The sequence below is a fragment of the Convolutriloba macropyga genome, chromosome 11, assembly GCF_964194025.1.
Source record: "Convolutriloba macropyga chromosome 11, txConMacr16.3, whole genome shotgun sequence".
Lineage (NCBI taxonomy): Eukaryota > Metazoa > Xenacoelomorpha > Acoela > Convolutidae > Convolutriloba > Convolutriloba macropyga.
Window position 1 is genome coordinate 30,171,628 of NC_134478.1, and position 18,493 is coordinate 30,190,120.

At 35.5% G+C, this 18,493-nt stretch overlaps 1 protein-coding gene across 1 annotated transcript in view; it reads left to right on the plus strand.

Annotated features, from left to right (window-relative positions):
• Nucleotides 1-4,944: 4,944 nt before the first annotated feature.
• Nucleotides 4,945-18,493, plus strand: part of LOC142349092 (AP-5 complex subunit mu-1-like) — a 49,496-nt gene continuing 35,947 nt past the window's right edge. The window contains exons 1-4 of the mRNA XM_075400505.1: nucleotides 4,945-5,516; nucleotides 10,488-10,590; nucleotides 10,858-10,948; nucleotides 11,639-11,884. Of these exons, the coding sequence (XP_075256620.1) occupies nucleotides 5,335-5,516; nucleotides 10,488-10,590; nucleotides 10,858-10,948; nucleotides 11,639-11,884 (622 nt within the window). The 5' untranslated portion in view covers nucleotides 4,945-5,334. The remainder of the gene's footprint in view (nucleotides 5,517-10,487; nucleotides 10,591-10,857; nucleotides 10,949-11,638; nucleotides 11,885-18,493) is intronic.

Below are 18,493 nucleotides of genomic sequence, written 5' to 3' on the forward strand. Positions count from 1 at the left end.
CATATGACTTTTCGTCCTCCAAAGCGGGGTAAACAGGTAACGCCCGGAGGGCATAAGGTGCTCTTATATTCCTACGCCTTACCAGTTACTAAGAATGCCTTCTCTAAAACTGTTTTGAGGAGACAACTTCATGGTCTTAAAGGAGGTTCTTAATCTTAAAAGTTTGACCACCTCAGTCACCCCACCCCTGAGACCCGCCCCCACCACCAACACGTACCCAGTCCACCCTCCTCCACCTGCTGGTTTGAACTGGAACCCACTCGTACAACTTTCCCAACCCTTCCTCCCCCCCTACAATCCGCTGGACACCCCACACTCTGCACCCATGTCCGCTCTCCCCCCCCCCCCCCCCTCAATACTAGCATCTCCCAAGCTGGGTACTACTGAAGCCAACTCCTCGCTGGACGTTTGAGAGCAATTCGTCTGTCGGTTATGTTTTAAGTTTTTGATCAATTCTTAAGAGCTATTTTGTAGGTGATGATATTATGAAGCCACATTTGTAAACCTGACCATGACTTTCAAGCACTAGAATAATAGAAAGTTCGGAAAGGTTAAGGCCACTGAGTCACAACCTAGAAAAGAAGGACCTAAACACAAACAATGTGTATACTGTTTTAATCAAACCTTGTACAGCATACAAAGATACACAAAATACAATGCAATAGAACATTAACGGAAAAACTTAACGAAGAAATAGCCGTTAAAACACGAAAAAATTGAATGGAAACGATTGCAGAGGGCTACTGCAAAAAAGCAGTTACAAAACAACCCCAATTCGTGGATGCACTCAAGCAACAGCGCAGGACTACGGAATTTTTAAGTTGCCAAATTTTCAGTTGACTCTGCTGCATCGAAAGTGCTACGTTTACGGAGCGGGCGTTTTACGACGTCCTTTGGAGAGGTTTTTTTGGTCGGGAACGTGTGACTAAGTACCGGAAGAGTCTTTACGCCTTAGCACTATTGTTAGTTTTTAATAGCCGCCCTCATCTTCTCAGCCGGCTATTATAGCGCTCCTATTTTTACAATTCAAAGAATTTGAATTGTATTGGGGCGCTGTCTTTTTTTTAAGATCTGTTCACACATTTTCATGATTTTTGAAGTCAAATTGGAGTAGTGATTTTGGTCACGCCGAAACAGGAATTGGAGCGAAAAAGCGAGTGGTTTTGCGGCGTGAATTTTTTTCGCTCTAATTTTAAAGTAGAGTGAGAAAACGGTGTTTGAACAAAAATTCGGTTTCTCGGTAGTGGTTTTTTGTTCACATGCGGCAATTTCACTCTGATTTTTACTGTTTTTTCGATTTTTTGGATCGGATTTTTTTCTAAATGGTTTTCACAGTTCATTCACAGCTCATTCTAGACCTAGTTTTTTGTTTGAATTAATTTTTCATTTCTCGCTAGTAGTTTTTTTTGGTTCACATGCGGCATTTTGACATTGATTTTCTGTTTTTTCTTATTTTTTATCTGTTTTTTTTTTCTAAAATGGTTTTCTCAATTCACTCATAGTCCATTCTAAGTCTAGTTTTTCTGTTTAGTCAATGAAAATTCTTTGAATTGTACGTCAGGACTTGTCCTGCTGTGTTTTTTTATTTCGTCGAACTTTTTTTCGCTTTACCCATTTTGCCGCTTTTTCGACATTTTGCGTGAAATCTTTTTGACTTCTCTAGGCTAGTTTCACTCTTCTGTCATTCTGCTCAAAGTCCTTTTAAACAGCAGCTGCTCAGCAAAGCTATTCAAACTGAAGAGAGTCAGTATAAAAAATCAAAGTCAGAAATTGAAACGGGATAAACCAATAAAGCCTATTTTTAGATGCTAGGTACTTGAACTTTGTTCTCAGTTTTAGTCACTATCTATAATGCTTATTGGTATTGATACTAGACCCTGTAGCCTCTCACTGAGAGACAGGAGTATGCTCAATTACGAAATGACATCAAAATAAATCGCACTTAAAAATGTTTTAATACAAAAATCAATTTTTGTTGATATTTTCTTTTCTTTCAATCCCAGTAGAGCTATGGGAATCAACGGTGGCTATTTTCCGGCAATCTGCTGGGTATGTTTAGTTTAAGCGTTGCTGTAAGCTCTCCGCAGAGGAACTTTTTGTTTACGGCACGACGCAATATATTTAACTGTTTTGATGGTAAGTAGAGCTTGACGTTTGAGCTGATCAGAAATATCAGAAATTCCCTCACCGGGCAATACAGTATAGTTTTGATTCGCTCGTATTTTTTCCAAGCGCAAAAATTAGCTGCGCAGGTGTTGATGGCTTGTTTTTTTTTGCTGCCATGAGAAGACCACGAGTTGCTAACTACGTCAACCATATGGCCAGCCTTTTTTATCAGGAAGGAAAGGAGTCAACTGAAAATGAGCAGTGTTACGCTCTTTGACGGGACTGCAGTTGAAATATAAACCCAGTAATACGTGTACGTTTTGTCTGTAATGTTTTCGTGTTTTTTCAGGCAAAGTTTTACGGCGTGATGTAGTGATTTTAAAATGAAAATCAAAATTGAGCTTAAGGTTAAAATGAAAATCGTTCTTATGCGTGTCGTGTCAGTAAGTAATTGGTTAAGCTCAAAATGATAAATCTTGTAAATGTTTTCTTAAAAATTTTTGATAAGTCTGTGTTCAGGACAAGAAGAAAATCAGAGCAGTTAAAGAAAAATTATAGCGTTATTCTGATTTTTTTATTTGCAAAAAATGACAGAAACCTGACAAAACTTTATCCCTTTGGAAACTGTTTTACCTTACTGGTTAAGGGGTTGCTAGTTTTGCCTGGTTGATATCAATTTACTGCGTCGAAAAGCATCAATATTGAATTGGGTTCAGTTGTACAGTTCTTTGCTGACTTCTCTATGATCAATCCGTTGTAGGGCGCACAAGTGCCTTTAGTCGGTCACTTTATGGCACCCTGTCAATGTTGGGACATCTATTTTTTTGCACTGCAGCTCATCTCAACCCAGTTTTCCAAAAATTTTTGTCTCGCGTGGTTTTGTCGGTCACATCAGCACTGGTGGTTGGTCATATCTTTCCTTATTGTTTCGTTATGTATAATCCTTCGAATTGGAGGGGCTTTTTTCTTTCAAAGGGGCACAATTTGTTGCTTCAAAACCGAAAGAATTTTCGAGACCACGTCCATAACTTGTGAACTTAATTATAAATCAAATACAATTCGAATTTAAAACTGATAAATAGCTTCTACGACTATTTTATTGACCGTTCGGGTCGTGGCAACAGAAAAAGGGGTGAAAACACTCCTAAAAACTTTATTCAAGTGCATTTTAGAAAAAGCATGGATAAAACGGCATGGAAAAGGCGTGTTGTTCGAGAACCGCAAGGCAAAAATCGGCATCAAAACGGCAAATCTAGCTTTATTTCTGATGGGTCAGTCTGAGATCGGCCACTAATCCAATTCATTCAAAAAAGCGAAATTAGTCTAAGTGAATGATTTTGAACCGTGTTTGAAGTTTTATTTAGTGGGAAATCGGTTTTGGTATTTCTCAGTAATAATAAATATAGCTCATTCAGTTACATAATCTATGAATTTCATTTACAATCGGTTACACAACTCTTTGCTGTTTTTTTGTTTCTATATTGGATTGAAGCCAGCCTTTTAAGTAAGTTGATTTTTCCTGTAACTGAAAAAATTAAATTGCAAGGAATTTCTTAACAGTGAATCGTTAATTTCTGTTTGGATCTATTCTGTTCCCCCCCCGTGTTTTTTTTACCCGAGTTACAAATATTATGTTGTTATATAGCACGTTACTATGTAAGAAAATAGCACGTGCGACTGGGCGTCATAAAAGATTTATGCGCACTAAGCTGGGGTGCCGAAACAGAATAGATCTGTTTGTTTTTGGTATAATAGTATTTTTAGGAACAAGTTTTTTTATAGCGTTAATTAAGATATATTCTCTTCTAAGGTTTGCGTGGATTGAGAATTTTCTGCAGTTCATCTTTCGTAATGGTATGAAGCAGTTGACTTCTTGAGCTGTTCAGCTAAATGCTTTTGTTTGGTATTAATTCCTCTTGTGTATATTTTTAATTGCTCTCGAACTAAGATTGAAGCAATTATTGTAATTTGTCTTGTTATGTATAATTTTTGCTGGACTGTTTTTGAGCTTTTGATCCGGAACATTCTTCGCCTTTGAGTGATTCTTCACGCGTGACATTCTTAATTTTGCGTAATCTCAATTGCTAGTGCTAAAGGCGGAACAGCTTAGTAGTTACGATGTCAGATTGTATTGCTGGAGGTTTTTGCATATATGAACATTATGCATTTATTAAAAGGTAGCACAGCTGTGGTTTGAAGGAGTATTCCGTATTTCAAAAACTAAATTTTGTTGCATATAATTAAGCATTCGTATAAATTTCTGTAATATATCATTTTTGGTGTTATCAGCTACATTACGGGCTTTATATTTCTGAGTTTTGTTGGGAAACTATTCTAAAAGTGCGGTCAATCTACCTAGACAATATTGTTGCGATAAAATGCGAATATCGCTTTTACAATTCGTGAAAACTTTTGGGGGATGCAAAATAGCGGCTAAATAGGGCGGGGGGCCTTAGCAGAAAAGAGCTTTTTTTGCTTTCATGAAAAATTTTTCTAATTGCATCCCCTATAAATTGAATTACCCCCCGCCTGTCGTTCGAGATCAAATCATCCGTTGCTGGTCGGTTTATGTTTGTCCATTTTGTTGGTTTTAAAAATGAAATGCAGTCTGAAATGATGCTCTCTAATTAGATGCCAAAAAGGTGCCTTCAAAATGCATCAAAATCTTTGCAAATAAGAATCCACTCGATGGTTTAGTTTTGGCGAAGATGCAACAGACATTGTCGAAAAATTATTTATGTTAATGGAATGCGTTCCTGAATATGAGTATTATAAATTGGAATATCTATTATCATTTAAGATGTAGGTCTATGCCCATTTTTCTAAACATCATTCTTCAGTTTGTTGAATGCAACCTGTCCATGTAACTTAATTGCATTGCGTTCTAAGTTTGATCTAACATTAGATTTGAAGAATGAGAAACGTAGATTTATATTGAATCGCTAACCATGCAAACTACTGTTTGTATTGCACTATGAAGTTGTTTCTTAAACACGGACCATGTTCAGTATTTCACGTGGATTGTAGCTGAGCTGTCTTTTGCGTATCTCTATAATAACTAATAGGCAACAGCAATGTTGTTATTGAAATATGACTTCACTTATTGGTTTTAATTATTTTAAAATGTATAATTTCTGTCCTTTGTTCTCTTTTGGGAAACTCTTTCTCCACAAGGTTATATAATTATTTTATCGGGTGCCGGTTGATTTGCTAAAGACATTATCAGCAATGTCGTTAAGGGGAATTACTATTTATCGGTTTGTTGCTGATACGAGTCAGGATGATAAAAAATTGGCATTGGAGTTGGTCTTCGCAAAGAGGTACCCTTCCGTGGAGAGGAGGAGTATGTTAACAATGGAACAACAAGAATACGTCAAGATGCCTTTGGATTATGACTTCTTTGGAAGAAGGCAATTGTTTCCGTGTCTTGATTATTGAGTACATCTAATATCCTCAATTTCATACTCACTGTTGCATTGAATCGTAACGCATCTTTATAGCTGTAAGCTGAGCGGAGCTATATTGCAGTGCTCTTGGTTTTTCTTACTATTCAAAGAATTTGAATTGTATTGGGGCGCTGTCTTTATTTTAAGATCTGTTCACACATTTTCATGGTTTTTGAAGTCAAATTGGTGTAGTGATTTTGTTCACGCCGAAACAGGAAGTGGAGCGAAAAAGCGAGCGGCGATTTCACTTTGATTTTTACTGTTTTCTCGATTTTTGGATCGGAATTTTTTCTAAATAGTTTTCCTAATCCATTCATAGTTCATTCTAGGCCTAGTTTTTTTGTTTGAACCAAATTTCACTTTCCTTCTAGTGGTTTTTTGTTCACATGCGGCTTTGTGACATTGATTTTGTTTTTTTTTTAAATTTTTTTTAAATCTTTTTTAGAAATGGTTTTCCCAATTCACTCATAGTCTGTTCTATGTCTAGTTGTTTGTTTGCTTCATGAAAATTTGTTGAATTGCAAGTCTTAGACTTGTCCTGCTATGTTTTTGTTTCGTCGTCTGACGCTCTTTTTCGTTTTACATTTGTTCCCACAGCAAAGCTGAAAAAGTCAACTTTTCTGAAGGACTTCTTCCTCTCACTAACGGCGCTTGCGCGCGTGACGTCATTTCTCATTCTCTCTCTAGCAAAGGTTTTAATTTCATTTGCGTGATTAGATTTTGATCATACGTGACTTACCTCACTCAATAAAATTACTTTTGAAGTTTAAAACTTGAAGTTTGATTTGAATTAGTTTAAGGTCAAAGGAACTCATATGTGCAGTAAAGGGTACTTTGTTTTTTACATAGCTTTTTGTGCGAGGTCGATTTTTCAATTTCGATCTGTATCTGTTTCTATCTCTGTTATACGGCAGGCAAGTCTATTCTTTCGCAGCTATTGGGCAAATCTGCCGGCTATGTCCTGGCAATTTATGCCTTAAATATGATTTCACATAAACGAAGCACGTTCCGATTTCAGCAAAGGAAACATTGCAACATGTCTCTAATAAGTTCTTAAATTTGGAAAAATACACCACAATGCAGATTGGTGTTATTCGGCGTTTGCATAAATTCTCTTGAGAATTTTTACGTCAGTCTTTTTGAACGTACTAACATGCTTGAGCTTTTTTTGAGCTTGTGATCACTTCGTAAAATCTCGGCGGACTTGAAGCTGCAACAAAACGTGTGCCGTCTGCATCACTGAGTTATCAATAGTATTCTGCGCTAATCTATATGCGGTTTTGCGTTCACTTTCCAGATTTCCGCCTATAGAACTGAAAAAAATGTAGATGGAGTTTACTATGAAAGTTTCCTGTTCATCAGTGTTGTAGATCTATAAAAATGAAAGGGTATTGTTTGAAAATTTGTTTCCTTTGTTGGCCACCTGCGAAAGAGTTCTCTAAAACCATTAAAAATGTACTTTGGGAAAACCTAGTGCTATTTTCTACAGAGTGATCCACCATGCACCAAAAATGGTGGATGGATTCTTTAGTCAATAGTGTTTTCGAGGTATATGGTCACCTGTATATTTTTTTTATAACTGTGATAACCATCATTATTTAGTTACAAAAGACTGACGTAAAACTTGCCAGGAGGATTTATGCAAGCGCTGAATAACATCAAACGGCATTATGGTGTATTTTTCAAGTTCCAAGAACTTCTTGGAGACCTCAGTTGCAAAGTATCATTTGCTGAAATCGTAACGTGATTCAATTTTTTATTGCTGTTGAATTATCCTGTTTATTTGCGTTCGAACAATTCTTGAAGCATAATGTAGTGGTTCTTTCACAAGGTTTTTTGCCCGACCGTTTTTCGTTAAAAGAAATGAGAGCATTTCCGAAGTCATAAAGCACAATAAGTTTTTCTGTAGCCTATGACGTGTGAACAAAAATTCGCTTTCTCTCCAGTTATTTTTTGTTCACATGCGGCATTTTGACATTTTTGATTTTTTTAATCTGATTTTTTCCCAATTGTCACAATCCATTCATATTGTGTTCTTGGGCTATTTATTTGTTTAGTCAAGGAAAAATATTTGAAATGTAGGCCAGCACTTGTCCTGCTATGTTTTCTACAATTCAAAGAATTTGAATTGTATTGGGGCGCTGTCTTTTTTTTAAGATCTGATCACACATTTTAGTGGTTTTTGAAGTCAAATTGGAGTAGTGATTTTGGTCACGCCGGAACAGGAAGTGGAGTGAAAAAGCGAGTGGTTCTGCGGCGTGAAATTTTTTCGCTCTAAATTTAAAGTAGATTGAGAAAACGGTGTTTGAACAAAAATTCGCTTTCTTGCTAGTGTTTTTTGTTCACATGTGGCAATTTCACTTTGATTTTTACTGTTTTTTCGATTTTTTGGATCGGATTTTTTTCTAAATGGTTTTCCTAATAAATGGTTTTTTGTTCTCCCTAGCGGCATTTTTTACGGCATTTTCTGTTTTTTCATCTGATTTTTTTTAAATTGTTTTCCCAATTCACTCATAGTCCGTTCTGTGTTTGGTTTTTTGTTTAGTCAATGAAAATTCTTTCAACTGTACGTCAGGACTTGTCCTGCTTTGTTTTTTTTTAATTCGTCAGTAGGATTTTTGTTTCGACCATATGACGTCAAAATCATTTCATATCTGCTTTGTTTTCCTTCGTTCATGTCATTTCAACATTATTGCGTAAGTGGTGAGCGGAGAGTGTTCTTTTGTTCATTGGCGTGATTAATTTTTGGTCACGCTTGACTTAACTCACTCTCAAAAATGACTTCGTCACTGAAGAAATTGACCTTTCGGTACTTAAATTCAAAGAGCTGAGGTCATATGGGTGCGTGTCACTAGTTGAAGGATTTTTTAGACCAGCTAATAGAAGCTGCAATAGGTTAAACAGATAATAAACATATAAGATCTCAGCATTTAAAAAAGATTATCTTGGTTTGTTTTTTTTTACTGTTTTTTGATACTAGAGATCTACAAATCTATTGCAGCTATTTTCTGCAATCCGCCAGCTTTGTGTATTGCTCGCTTTTTGAAATGAAAAATTGCCTATGATGGTAATCCCTATCACTGCGCGATTATACCGATTTGAAGGTTATCATCTGTTTCAAAATTTTTCAAAAAAAAATCTTATTATTACGTGAATTATCACAAAATGTCTGTGAATTGCCTCTAATTCTTTCATTTTTTGTTGCTTTTATTATGGTTGTTAATCGGTTTGTTGATGGGATGCTTTCCAATGATCAGTATTTTTTTTACTTATTTGATGGTTTCAGCACCTCTCATTTTGCTCTTGCAATCATAACTTGCTTTTGCAAATAGAATCCCCGTACCTATAGATTTTTAATTTCTCTCGAAAGAAGGTTGAAGCAGTTATTGTAAACGTGTTGTTCTTTGTTATGCAAATTTTTCGCCTGACCGTTTTGAAATTTCGAGTGACTTTTACGCTCTTGACTTTCGTTTTGCGTGATTTAAATGTCTCTCTCATTCACAGGTGTCAGCAGCTTAACTCACGTGGCGGCACTGCAGTTGACCAGTAAAATTCAAATGAAAAGTGCGTCGAAATTGGTGTAACTTGTCATTTTGTTCAATTGTAGTCATTGTGTTATATAATAATCTCTAGTCTTTGGCTTCACTGGCAGCAAGGGCCCTGCAGAAACAAAAGCTCGAACGAATCGCCGCCAAAAATCAGCGAAAGCGCAGGGAACGCCGTTATATCCTCATTTGGACCAAAATGAGCATCGCTCTCCTTCAAAGCTATTTTCTCTGCCTGCGAGGATATAGGTTGGTGCGAATAAACGTACCTACTGAAAACTCATCCTCCGCCATTGTTCATGAGGAACGGCTGAACGACTTCTGAAGAATTTTCCTACCTTCCCTTGAGCTTAGCTATAAGACACCCCTGCTGAGATGTATCATTTTTCAATGGAGACACTTAGAATTGCGCAACAGAAAACGCAAGCTTATGTACTCTGACGCGTTCTATCTTTGCACTGCTTTCGTCAGGTCTGTGCGATCAAATCTTTATGCGGATAATTACAATTTACTTCTTCGTGTTTCACCTCTAAGGAGGTTATTTGAAGCCCCTTTGTGAATTCAGTGAGGTGAGCTATTCATTAATAATGGTCCTTGAATCGGAGAATGATTTTTTCTTTTCTGGCCTAATTTTGAAGTAATTTGTCCAAAACAAAGACAGACTACTTCAAAATTAGGCCAGAGAAGAAAAACTCATTCTCCGATTCAAGGCCCATTATTATTGCACAGCCCGCCTCACTGAATTCACCAAGGGGACTTCAAATGACGTCATTAGAGGTTAAAAAAGTAGAAGTAAATTTAATTATCTGCATGAAGATTTGATCGCACAGAGCTGATAGTAATAAGGTCTAAAATTTTTCAAGGTCTACTATTTCCAATTTCTTATTTTTAGGATAAGAAATTTATAATTTAGGTTATAATTTAGGATTTAGGTTATAATTTTGAAGTCTGCTATTACCAAATTCTTTGGTTATAATTTATGACGTGTTTTTCTTTGTCATTTATTTCCTTCACCTGTCTTGCATGTTTTTAGTTTGGCCTAAGTCGCAGTTTCTACTCTGAAATGACTTTTTTCGCTGTTTCAATTGAAGAGGGTTCATCATTTAACACATGTGCTGAATTTAGAGGATGCTGCAGTGGCTAAAAAAACAAAAGCTAATGCAGTGTCTAAAAGAGAGAATACTAAAAAACGAGGCTTTTGGGTTAATTGGTTGGCTTTGCTATTATTTATGTTATGTTACATGGTATTTCTGTTACTATTGCAGGTCGTAGTAGTCTTTTGTGCAGGCAGCAATCATTGATAACTCTGCGATATAATTTTCGTCTTGGCCACTCGACGTTTTCAAATGTATCGAAAATAAGGAAACAATTGATCTCTATTTGGGAACAGAATTTTGGATGTTATCCTGCATGACAATGATCGATTCGTGCTCAAATCCAAAGTGGAAATGAGTGAGCTGAATGCTCCTGTTTACGAAGTGCCAATGGATGAGGTAAAATTCAATCTGGTCTCTTCTGAAGCTTTTTTGCTCTAGCCGCACTGATGAAGTAAACAATCTGAAGAATCCTTAAATTTTGTTCTCCTTTCATTAGGAATGCACCATTAGTATTATTGATTCCTTTCAAAAAAATCATATCAGCTGATTGTCAATCTCAATGCAGGATTTTTCAATAAAGTAAATAACAGGAAAGCGAAAAATTCCAAGTTGTATTTAAACGATAGAAGAGATTCGAAAGGGTTTTGTTCTATCTGGTAACAGGTGTACGTGGGTGCAGTGTTATGGCCAGTGGTGATTATCCAACAGGGAGAACTAGTAGCCACAGCTGTGTGCATGATCGACCGAAAAATAGGTGAGTTGTTGAACACTGAAATTTTGGTTATACTCTCAATTGTGAAGTTCTTGTAATTAAATGTTGGAATTTATTCTGAAGTGCACAATAACAAAAGGAATTCTACCTTTCTGATAGGTAATAAGAACAAATCAATCATCGAATTGCTCTGGAATATAATTAAGAATAAAACAATCGATAGGAAAAGTTTCGTGCTGGAACATGACCTGAATATGTCGAATTTGAGCTTTCAATTATTACTGGCTGCGATAGCTTAGACGAACGGAGCTATTAATGGCCTTCTCTTGCTTCTTTGAGACTCGATGAGAATTGGTTTCTTGAGGTCTTTTAACCAGAAGTACCTTGTGTTTAGGTGGCGTTGGACCTGAAAGTGAAATTGAGTGAAGTGTATATGCTAATTTACTTTTATTAACTCCAGCATTTCTTTCCTCGTTTTTTGACCTGAAGTGAGGTCTGTATATTAAATCAATGTAGATGTTTTAGTCCGATTTTTATAAGTTTCTTTGGATTATGGTTTGTTTCATTAGTAATGAACACGATGACTTTTCTCATATTGATAATTGATTCATATTGCTTTTTAAGTGCTAGACATTGAGAGAAAAATAGTTTCGTTATAGCAGTTTCGAAACAATTTTTCTTGTACCAAAAGACAAAGAAATACTGGAAAAATTTAGGAACCTTCTACTTTAGAATCGGCGAATGAGTCGTTCTTCCTGCCATCAGTTGTAATAGCATACGAACTGCTGACATCACTCATGTCCTACTTGGCCCCATTCGCCCAATCACCAGAGAAATCTCTCTTCGACAGGAAAGTGGATGATATCGCTGCCTTTCTCACACAATGCTGTCCCTTTGGCACACCTTCGTCAACTAACATCAATTTGCATCTGAAGAGTGACGAATTCACAATGACTTCAACAGAGGAACAAAAATTAGGCAAGGAACTGCGTCTTATCAAGTCCTTAGTCGAGCAGTTTTCAATTAAGACCGAAATTGTATGAGTAAATGCATCTGAAAATGAATTCTAAAGGTTTACTAATTCTAAAGGTTTACTAAAGGAATTCTAAAGGTTTTTAATAGCCGAGTCAGCAATTCCAGGCGGCTATTATTGCGCTCCTAATTTTGTTTTATCGTCTAACAGATTTTTGTTTTGTCTTACCCTGACTTCTTGGAATTGACTTTTTCAATGACTTCAGTGACTTCTACTGCTTTATAGTTAAAATTTGTGTTCGTGACGTCAATTCTGCTTTTAGGTCGATTGCTTGACTTACCTCACTCAAAAAATGACTCCTGAGCTTTTTTATGGAACTTTAAATTTTATGAACATTTACTAATTAAAGGTCAATAGTGTGCATCTAAGTAGTGCCAAATTTTTATGCCCTAATTCCTGAGTAATAGTCTTGAGTTTTAATATCGAATATTAATTTTGAAAAAGCTCCATTAGGTCTCGTAAAAATGTAAAAGTCTCGTAAAAATGACAGTCCGAATCTAACCCAAAAAGTCTAGTGGTCTATTAAAAAGCTGGTGATCGATCTGTCAATCTTATTTCTTTAGTTGTTAATAGCCGCCCTCATCTTCTCAGCCGGCTATTATAGCGCTCCTATTTTTTTTTTACTTCGTCGAATAAAAAAATGTTTCGCTTTACCTCATTTTGCCGCCTTTTCAACATTTTGCGTGAAATCTTTTTGACTTCTCTAGGCTAGTTTCTCTCTTCTCTCATTCTGCTAAAAGTGAATTTGAACATCAGCTGCTCAGCAAAGCAATTCAAAATGAACAGAGTCAGTATAAAAATTGAAGTCAGAAATAGAAACGGGATAAACCCATAAAGCCCAATTTTAGATGCCCGCTATTTGAACGTCGTTCCTATAAGTCTTATTTACCATCTCTAATGCTTATTGTTATTGATAGTAGCCCCTGTAGCCTCTCTCTCTCTAAGAAACAGAAGAACTACGAAATGCCATCAAAATAAATCGGACTTAAAAAAATGTTTTTGTACAAAATTCTTTTTTTTTTCAATATCTTCTGTTATTTCAATCCCAATCATGCTTATTGGAATCAACGGCGGCTATTTTCCGGCAATCTGCCGGGTATGTTTTGAATTCATGGTGAGCCACAAGCGTCTATCGCGGCTATTTTCCGGCAATATGCCGGCTATGTTTCCGATTAGAATTCATTTGTTTTATTTTAAAGCATTTCTTCAATTTAGATGTATTCATTTTTAAAAAATTTAAAAAAATGCTCTATTGAATAGCGTCAGCCTCTTAACGGCTATTATTCAAGCGCTCTCCTTTTTTACAATCCAAAGGATTTAAATTGAATTGGTACCTTTTTTGACGACTCGAAGATAAGTATTGGTGGTGCGTCTTTGTACGACTCGTAGTATTAGTGTAGCGTCCTTCTATCGCTAATTTTTTTGGTGTATTTGAAAAAACGTTAACACAAAGGTATTAGGTCAAATTGCCGACAAAAACCATCAGAGCAGGGAGAAGAGATCGTTTTTTCTGTTCATGTCGATTTTGTTGAGAGAGAGAGAGAGAGCAAGAAAATTTGGTGTGACAAAATTTTCGCTGAGATAGTGAATGTTTTTGATCACGTGCGGCACTTCCAAAACAGTTTCTAAGTTTGAACTCGCGTTTTGAGCTTAATTTTGGCGGTTAAAGATTTTTGTCACAATTATCTAAACTAGTAATAGTGCCTTTTGAGAGCGTTCTTCGCCATCTGAAGGAAACGGTTCAATCTTACTTTATATTCAGTTTTGAGATATTTTTTTACAATTTTGACATGTTGGACGCGTTCTTAGCAGCTTTTTTTGGTCATTTTTTTCTTTTTTTGTCTTTTTCTTTTCTACTGATTTTGTGGTTTACGGCTATATTTTTATTCGTTTGCTGTCTTTTATTTAGAATTGCTTTATAACTGCTCTTGAAAATTGCCACTAAATGCTAGAAAGGAAATTTTTCAATGAACAATACCAATTTACCCATGTCCCATTTTGTTCAGGTTCTATTTTTGTTCATCGCGTTGGTTGTTTACTGTCTTTCAGGGGTGTTGGTTGAGTAGAAGTTTGAACAGAAGAAGTAATAAATTTTTCTCAACATTGGTTTTCAACAATGTTTTTCCTCAACAATGTTTGCGCGAATTTAATTTTTGACTTCGCGCTCCATTTCGTTTTCCTTAGCTTGGATTTTTTTATATAAACCAATTTTGCTGTTTTTTTGTCATTTGGTAGACTGTTAATGATTAAAAACTAGGTATTCTGCCTCAACCGTATCTGAAGAATTTTGTCATCAGTTGTTTTGGAGTAGCAACAGAATTTTTTCAGACGCATTACCAGTTTTGTTGTCACGCTTTCTATTAATTTTTATCCTGCCATGTTTTCAACATGCTTCGTATGAATAAATAGAAGTATCCTGATGTCATTTTTTAGGGTCAATTTTCTTATTCGAATGATTTCCAGAATTCTTCCGGCTTTATTTTATCGAAAATTGTTTGGAGTGTATTTAAAACAAGATATAGAAGTCAATGCCGCATGCGAAAACCAATTAATAGGTCAAACCGCTGAAAAAATTGAAGAGCAAAGAATAGAGAGTAATTTTCAGTTCATGCTGCATTTTTGAGAGAGCAGTTAAAGTAGGTGTGACAAAGTTTTTGCTCATCGAGCAAAATATTTTGATCACGAGCGGCTTTTCCAACTCGTTTTTTTTTCAGTTTTTTTTGTGTTAAGTAGTTATTCTAAACCATTTTAACAATTAATTGTTTGTTCAGGGGCATTTTTGTTGATCTCAATCTTAGAGTTTTAATTGTTGAATAGTTTTTAATTGCTCTTGAACGAAGTTCATAGCAATTGTTGTAAACGTCTGTGTCGTTTTTTATGCAAAATTTTCGCTTGACAGTTTTGACTTTTCGAGTGACTTTTACGCCCTTGACTTTGTGTTTCGCGTGTTGTAAAATTCCCTCTCAATCACAATTTCAAGCAGCTGAATTCAAAAAGGCTTCAATTTAATACTAAAAGTCAAATGAAAAGCGCGCCAAAACTAGTGCGATTTTTTACTTTAAATCCTAATATGTTAACCCCTAATGTGGTTATTTTGAAGCCCACTATTGAACTTCTTCGTCCCATTTAGGCTCCCCCTCATCCTCCTCCCCCCCCCCCGACTAAAGCAGGCTGCAATTGATTAGAGCTCCCACTAGTCGTTCGAGAGCAATTCATCCGACGATTAGTCGGTTATGTTCTGCTGATGCCGTTACTTGAAAAAGTACGTGTGAGGAAATTTTTGCTAAGCGAGCAAAACCTTATGATCACTGCGGCGTTTTCGAAACACCTTGTTTTGACTTTTTTTTCTGTCAAAGGTGTTTTGTCACAATCTCTTAAGCAAGTAATGATGCTTTAGTGACCATCTCAATCAATTATAACGTCCAAAGATTAAGTTTTCGGCTAATTTTGCATTGGTTAAGTCTTTTTGAGCATTTTTGCATTCCTCTTAGTTAAAATGAAGTTTTCTAGCAGGTTTGGTGTTCTTTCTTATTGATTGATATTTGTTTTGAATTCTTTTTGTTGAAGATAATTGAGTAAATTTAAGCAAATTATTGCTGATTAAAATTTTTTGTCTAGATCTTCCGATTTTATGCTTCCCGCTGTAGTTTTTGTTTTTTGCTAAATTCCTGAATAACACTTTTTTGTAATGTTACTATGAAGGGACTGGAAGTGGACCTTTTTCAAATAAAAAATGATACAATTTTCTATTCTTCAGCTTTCTTTTTCTTTGCAGTTTTTTATTTGCTTTTTAATACATTGCCAAGTATTGGGTGGTTGAGTGATAAACCAGAGAGCAAAGGAATATTGTTCTCAGAGTAATTGTTGTGTAGTTGCGGTTAAGCTTTTTGTAGTGAACATTTTCCCGTTTTGTCCTTCGTTCCTGTTTTATCGCCTATCCTTTATCTCGGTGTTCCCCTTATGAACCCAGTTTGCTAGATATCCTGTCAATTGACAATTTTTGCGGCAAATCACCTGTTTTACAAGTACTATTAGCAATTGTTAATTTTTTGAGAAACAAAAAGTGAGTTTTATCAGATGTTATATCATTTTTGTCTGTTTTCTCATTTATCTGCGTTTTGGTTTGATCACGTTTAGTTTGATCATATAGCATGTCCATTAGGGCAGTGAGGATGGTCAATTTTCTACTTCCGGCTTTAAAAAATCACGAGCGGCTTTTCCAACCAGTTTTTTTATTCAGTTTTTTTGGGTAAAGTAGTTGTTCTCAACCATGTTAACAAATAATTGTTTGTTTGGGGGCATTGTTCTTGATCTCAATCTTAGATTGATTTAATTGTTGAATAGTTTTCTGCTGATGCCGTTAGTTGAAAAAATACGTGTGAGGAATTTTTTGTTAAGCGAGAAAAGTTTTTGATGTCTGCTGCGTTTTCGAAACACCTCGTTTTGAATTTTTTGTTTTCGCTCAAAGGTGTTTTGTCTTAATCTCCTAAGCAAATAATGATGTGTTTCTGACCATCTGAATCAAATATTGCGTCCAAAAATTAATTTTTTGGTAGTATTGACTTTTTAAAAACTTTTTGAGCAGTTTCACATTCTTCTGCTATTTATAGTAACTGCGGAGTTCTGTAGTTGAACTAAGGTTTTCTATCAGGTTTGGTGTTATTTCTATTTGATTGATATTTATTTTTATTTCTTTTTGTTGAAGACAATTGAGTCAATTTGAGCAATTTGCTGATTAAATTTTTTTTGTCTAGATCTTCTGATTTTATGCTTCTCGCTGTAGTATTTGTCTTTTGCTAAATTCCTGAATAACGTCTTCTTATATTGTTACTATGAAGAGACTAGAAGTGGACCATTTTCCATGAAAAAGTGATGCAATTTTCTATTCTTCAGCTTTTTGTTATTTGCAATTTTTTATTTGCTTTTTAATACTTCGCCAAGTAATGGGTGGTTGAGTGACAAACCAGAGAGCAAAAGAAATTTGTTCTTAGAATAATGGCTGTGTAGTTGCGATTTTGCTTTTTGCAGAGAACATTTTCCCGTTTTCTCCTTCGTTCCTGTTTTTTCGCCTATCCTTTTTCTCGTTGTTCCCTTTATGAACCCAGTTTGCTATATATCCTGTCAATTGACAATGTTTTGTCGCAAACCACCTGCTACAAGTACTATTAAAAATTGTTTCTTTTTTGAGATATTAAAAGTGTGTTTTATCAGATGTTATATCACCTCCCCAGTTGTCAAAGGTGTTTTGTCTCAATCTCCTAAGCATATAATGATGCGTTTCTGACCATCTGAGTCAAATATTACGTCCAAAAATTAAGTTTTCAGCTAATTTTGCCTTGTTTAAAACTTTTTGAGCAGTTTTGCATTTTTCTTCTATTTATAGCAACTGGGAGTTCTGTAGTTGAACTAAGGTTGAGCACATTTTTGCTGATTAAATTTTTTTGTTTATCTTCTGATTTTATGTTTTTCGCTGTTTTGTTTGTCTTTTGCTAAATTCCTGAGTAACTTTTTTTTGTATTGCTACCATGAAGAGACTGATATGGACCATTTTCAATGAAGAAATGATACATTTTTCTATTCTTCAGCTTTTTGTTCTTTGCGATTTTTTGTTTGCTTTTTATTACTTCGCCGTTTATTGGGGGTTGAGTGACAAACCAGAGAGCAAAATAAATTTGATCTCAGAATAATTGTTGGGTAGTTGCGGTTTAGCATTTTATAGAGAACAGTTTCGCGTTTTCTCCTTCGTTCCTGTTTTTTCGCCTATCCTTTTTCTCGTTGTTCCCTTTATGAACCCAGTTTGCTATATACCCTGTCCATTGACAATGTTTTGTCGCAAACCACCTGTTACAAGTACTATTAAAATTTGTTTCTTTTTTGAGATATTAAAAGTGTGTTTTATCAGATGTTATATCACCTCCCCAGTTGTCAAAGGTGTTTTTGTCTCAATCTCCTAAGCATTTAATGATGCGTTTCTGACCATCTGAGTCAAATATTACGTCCAAAAATTAATTTTTCAGCTAATTTTGCCTTGTTTAAAACTTTTTGAGCAGTTTTGCATTTTTCTTCTATTTATAGCAACTGGGGAGTTCTGTAGTTGAACTAAGGTTGAGCACATTTTTGCTGATTAAATTTTTTTGTCTATCTTCTGATTTTATGTTTTTCGCTGTTTTGTTTGTCTTTTGCTCAATTCCTGAGTATTTTTTTTGTATTGCTACCATGAAGAGACTGATATGGACCATTTTCAATGAAGAAATGATACATTTTTCTATTCTTCAGCTTTTTGTTCTTTGCGATTTTTTGTTTGCTTTTTATTACTTCGCCGTTTATTGGGTGGTTGAGTGACAAACCAGAGAGCAAAATAAATTCAATCTCAGAATAATTGTTGGGTAGTTGCGGTTTAGCATTTTATAGAGAACAGTTTCCCGTTTTCTCCTTCGTTCCTGTTTTTTCGCCTATCCTTTTTCTCGTTGTTCCCTTTATGAACCCAGTTTGCTATATACCCTGTCAATTGACAATGTTTTGTCGCAAACCACCTGTTACAAGTACTATTAAAA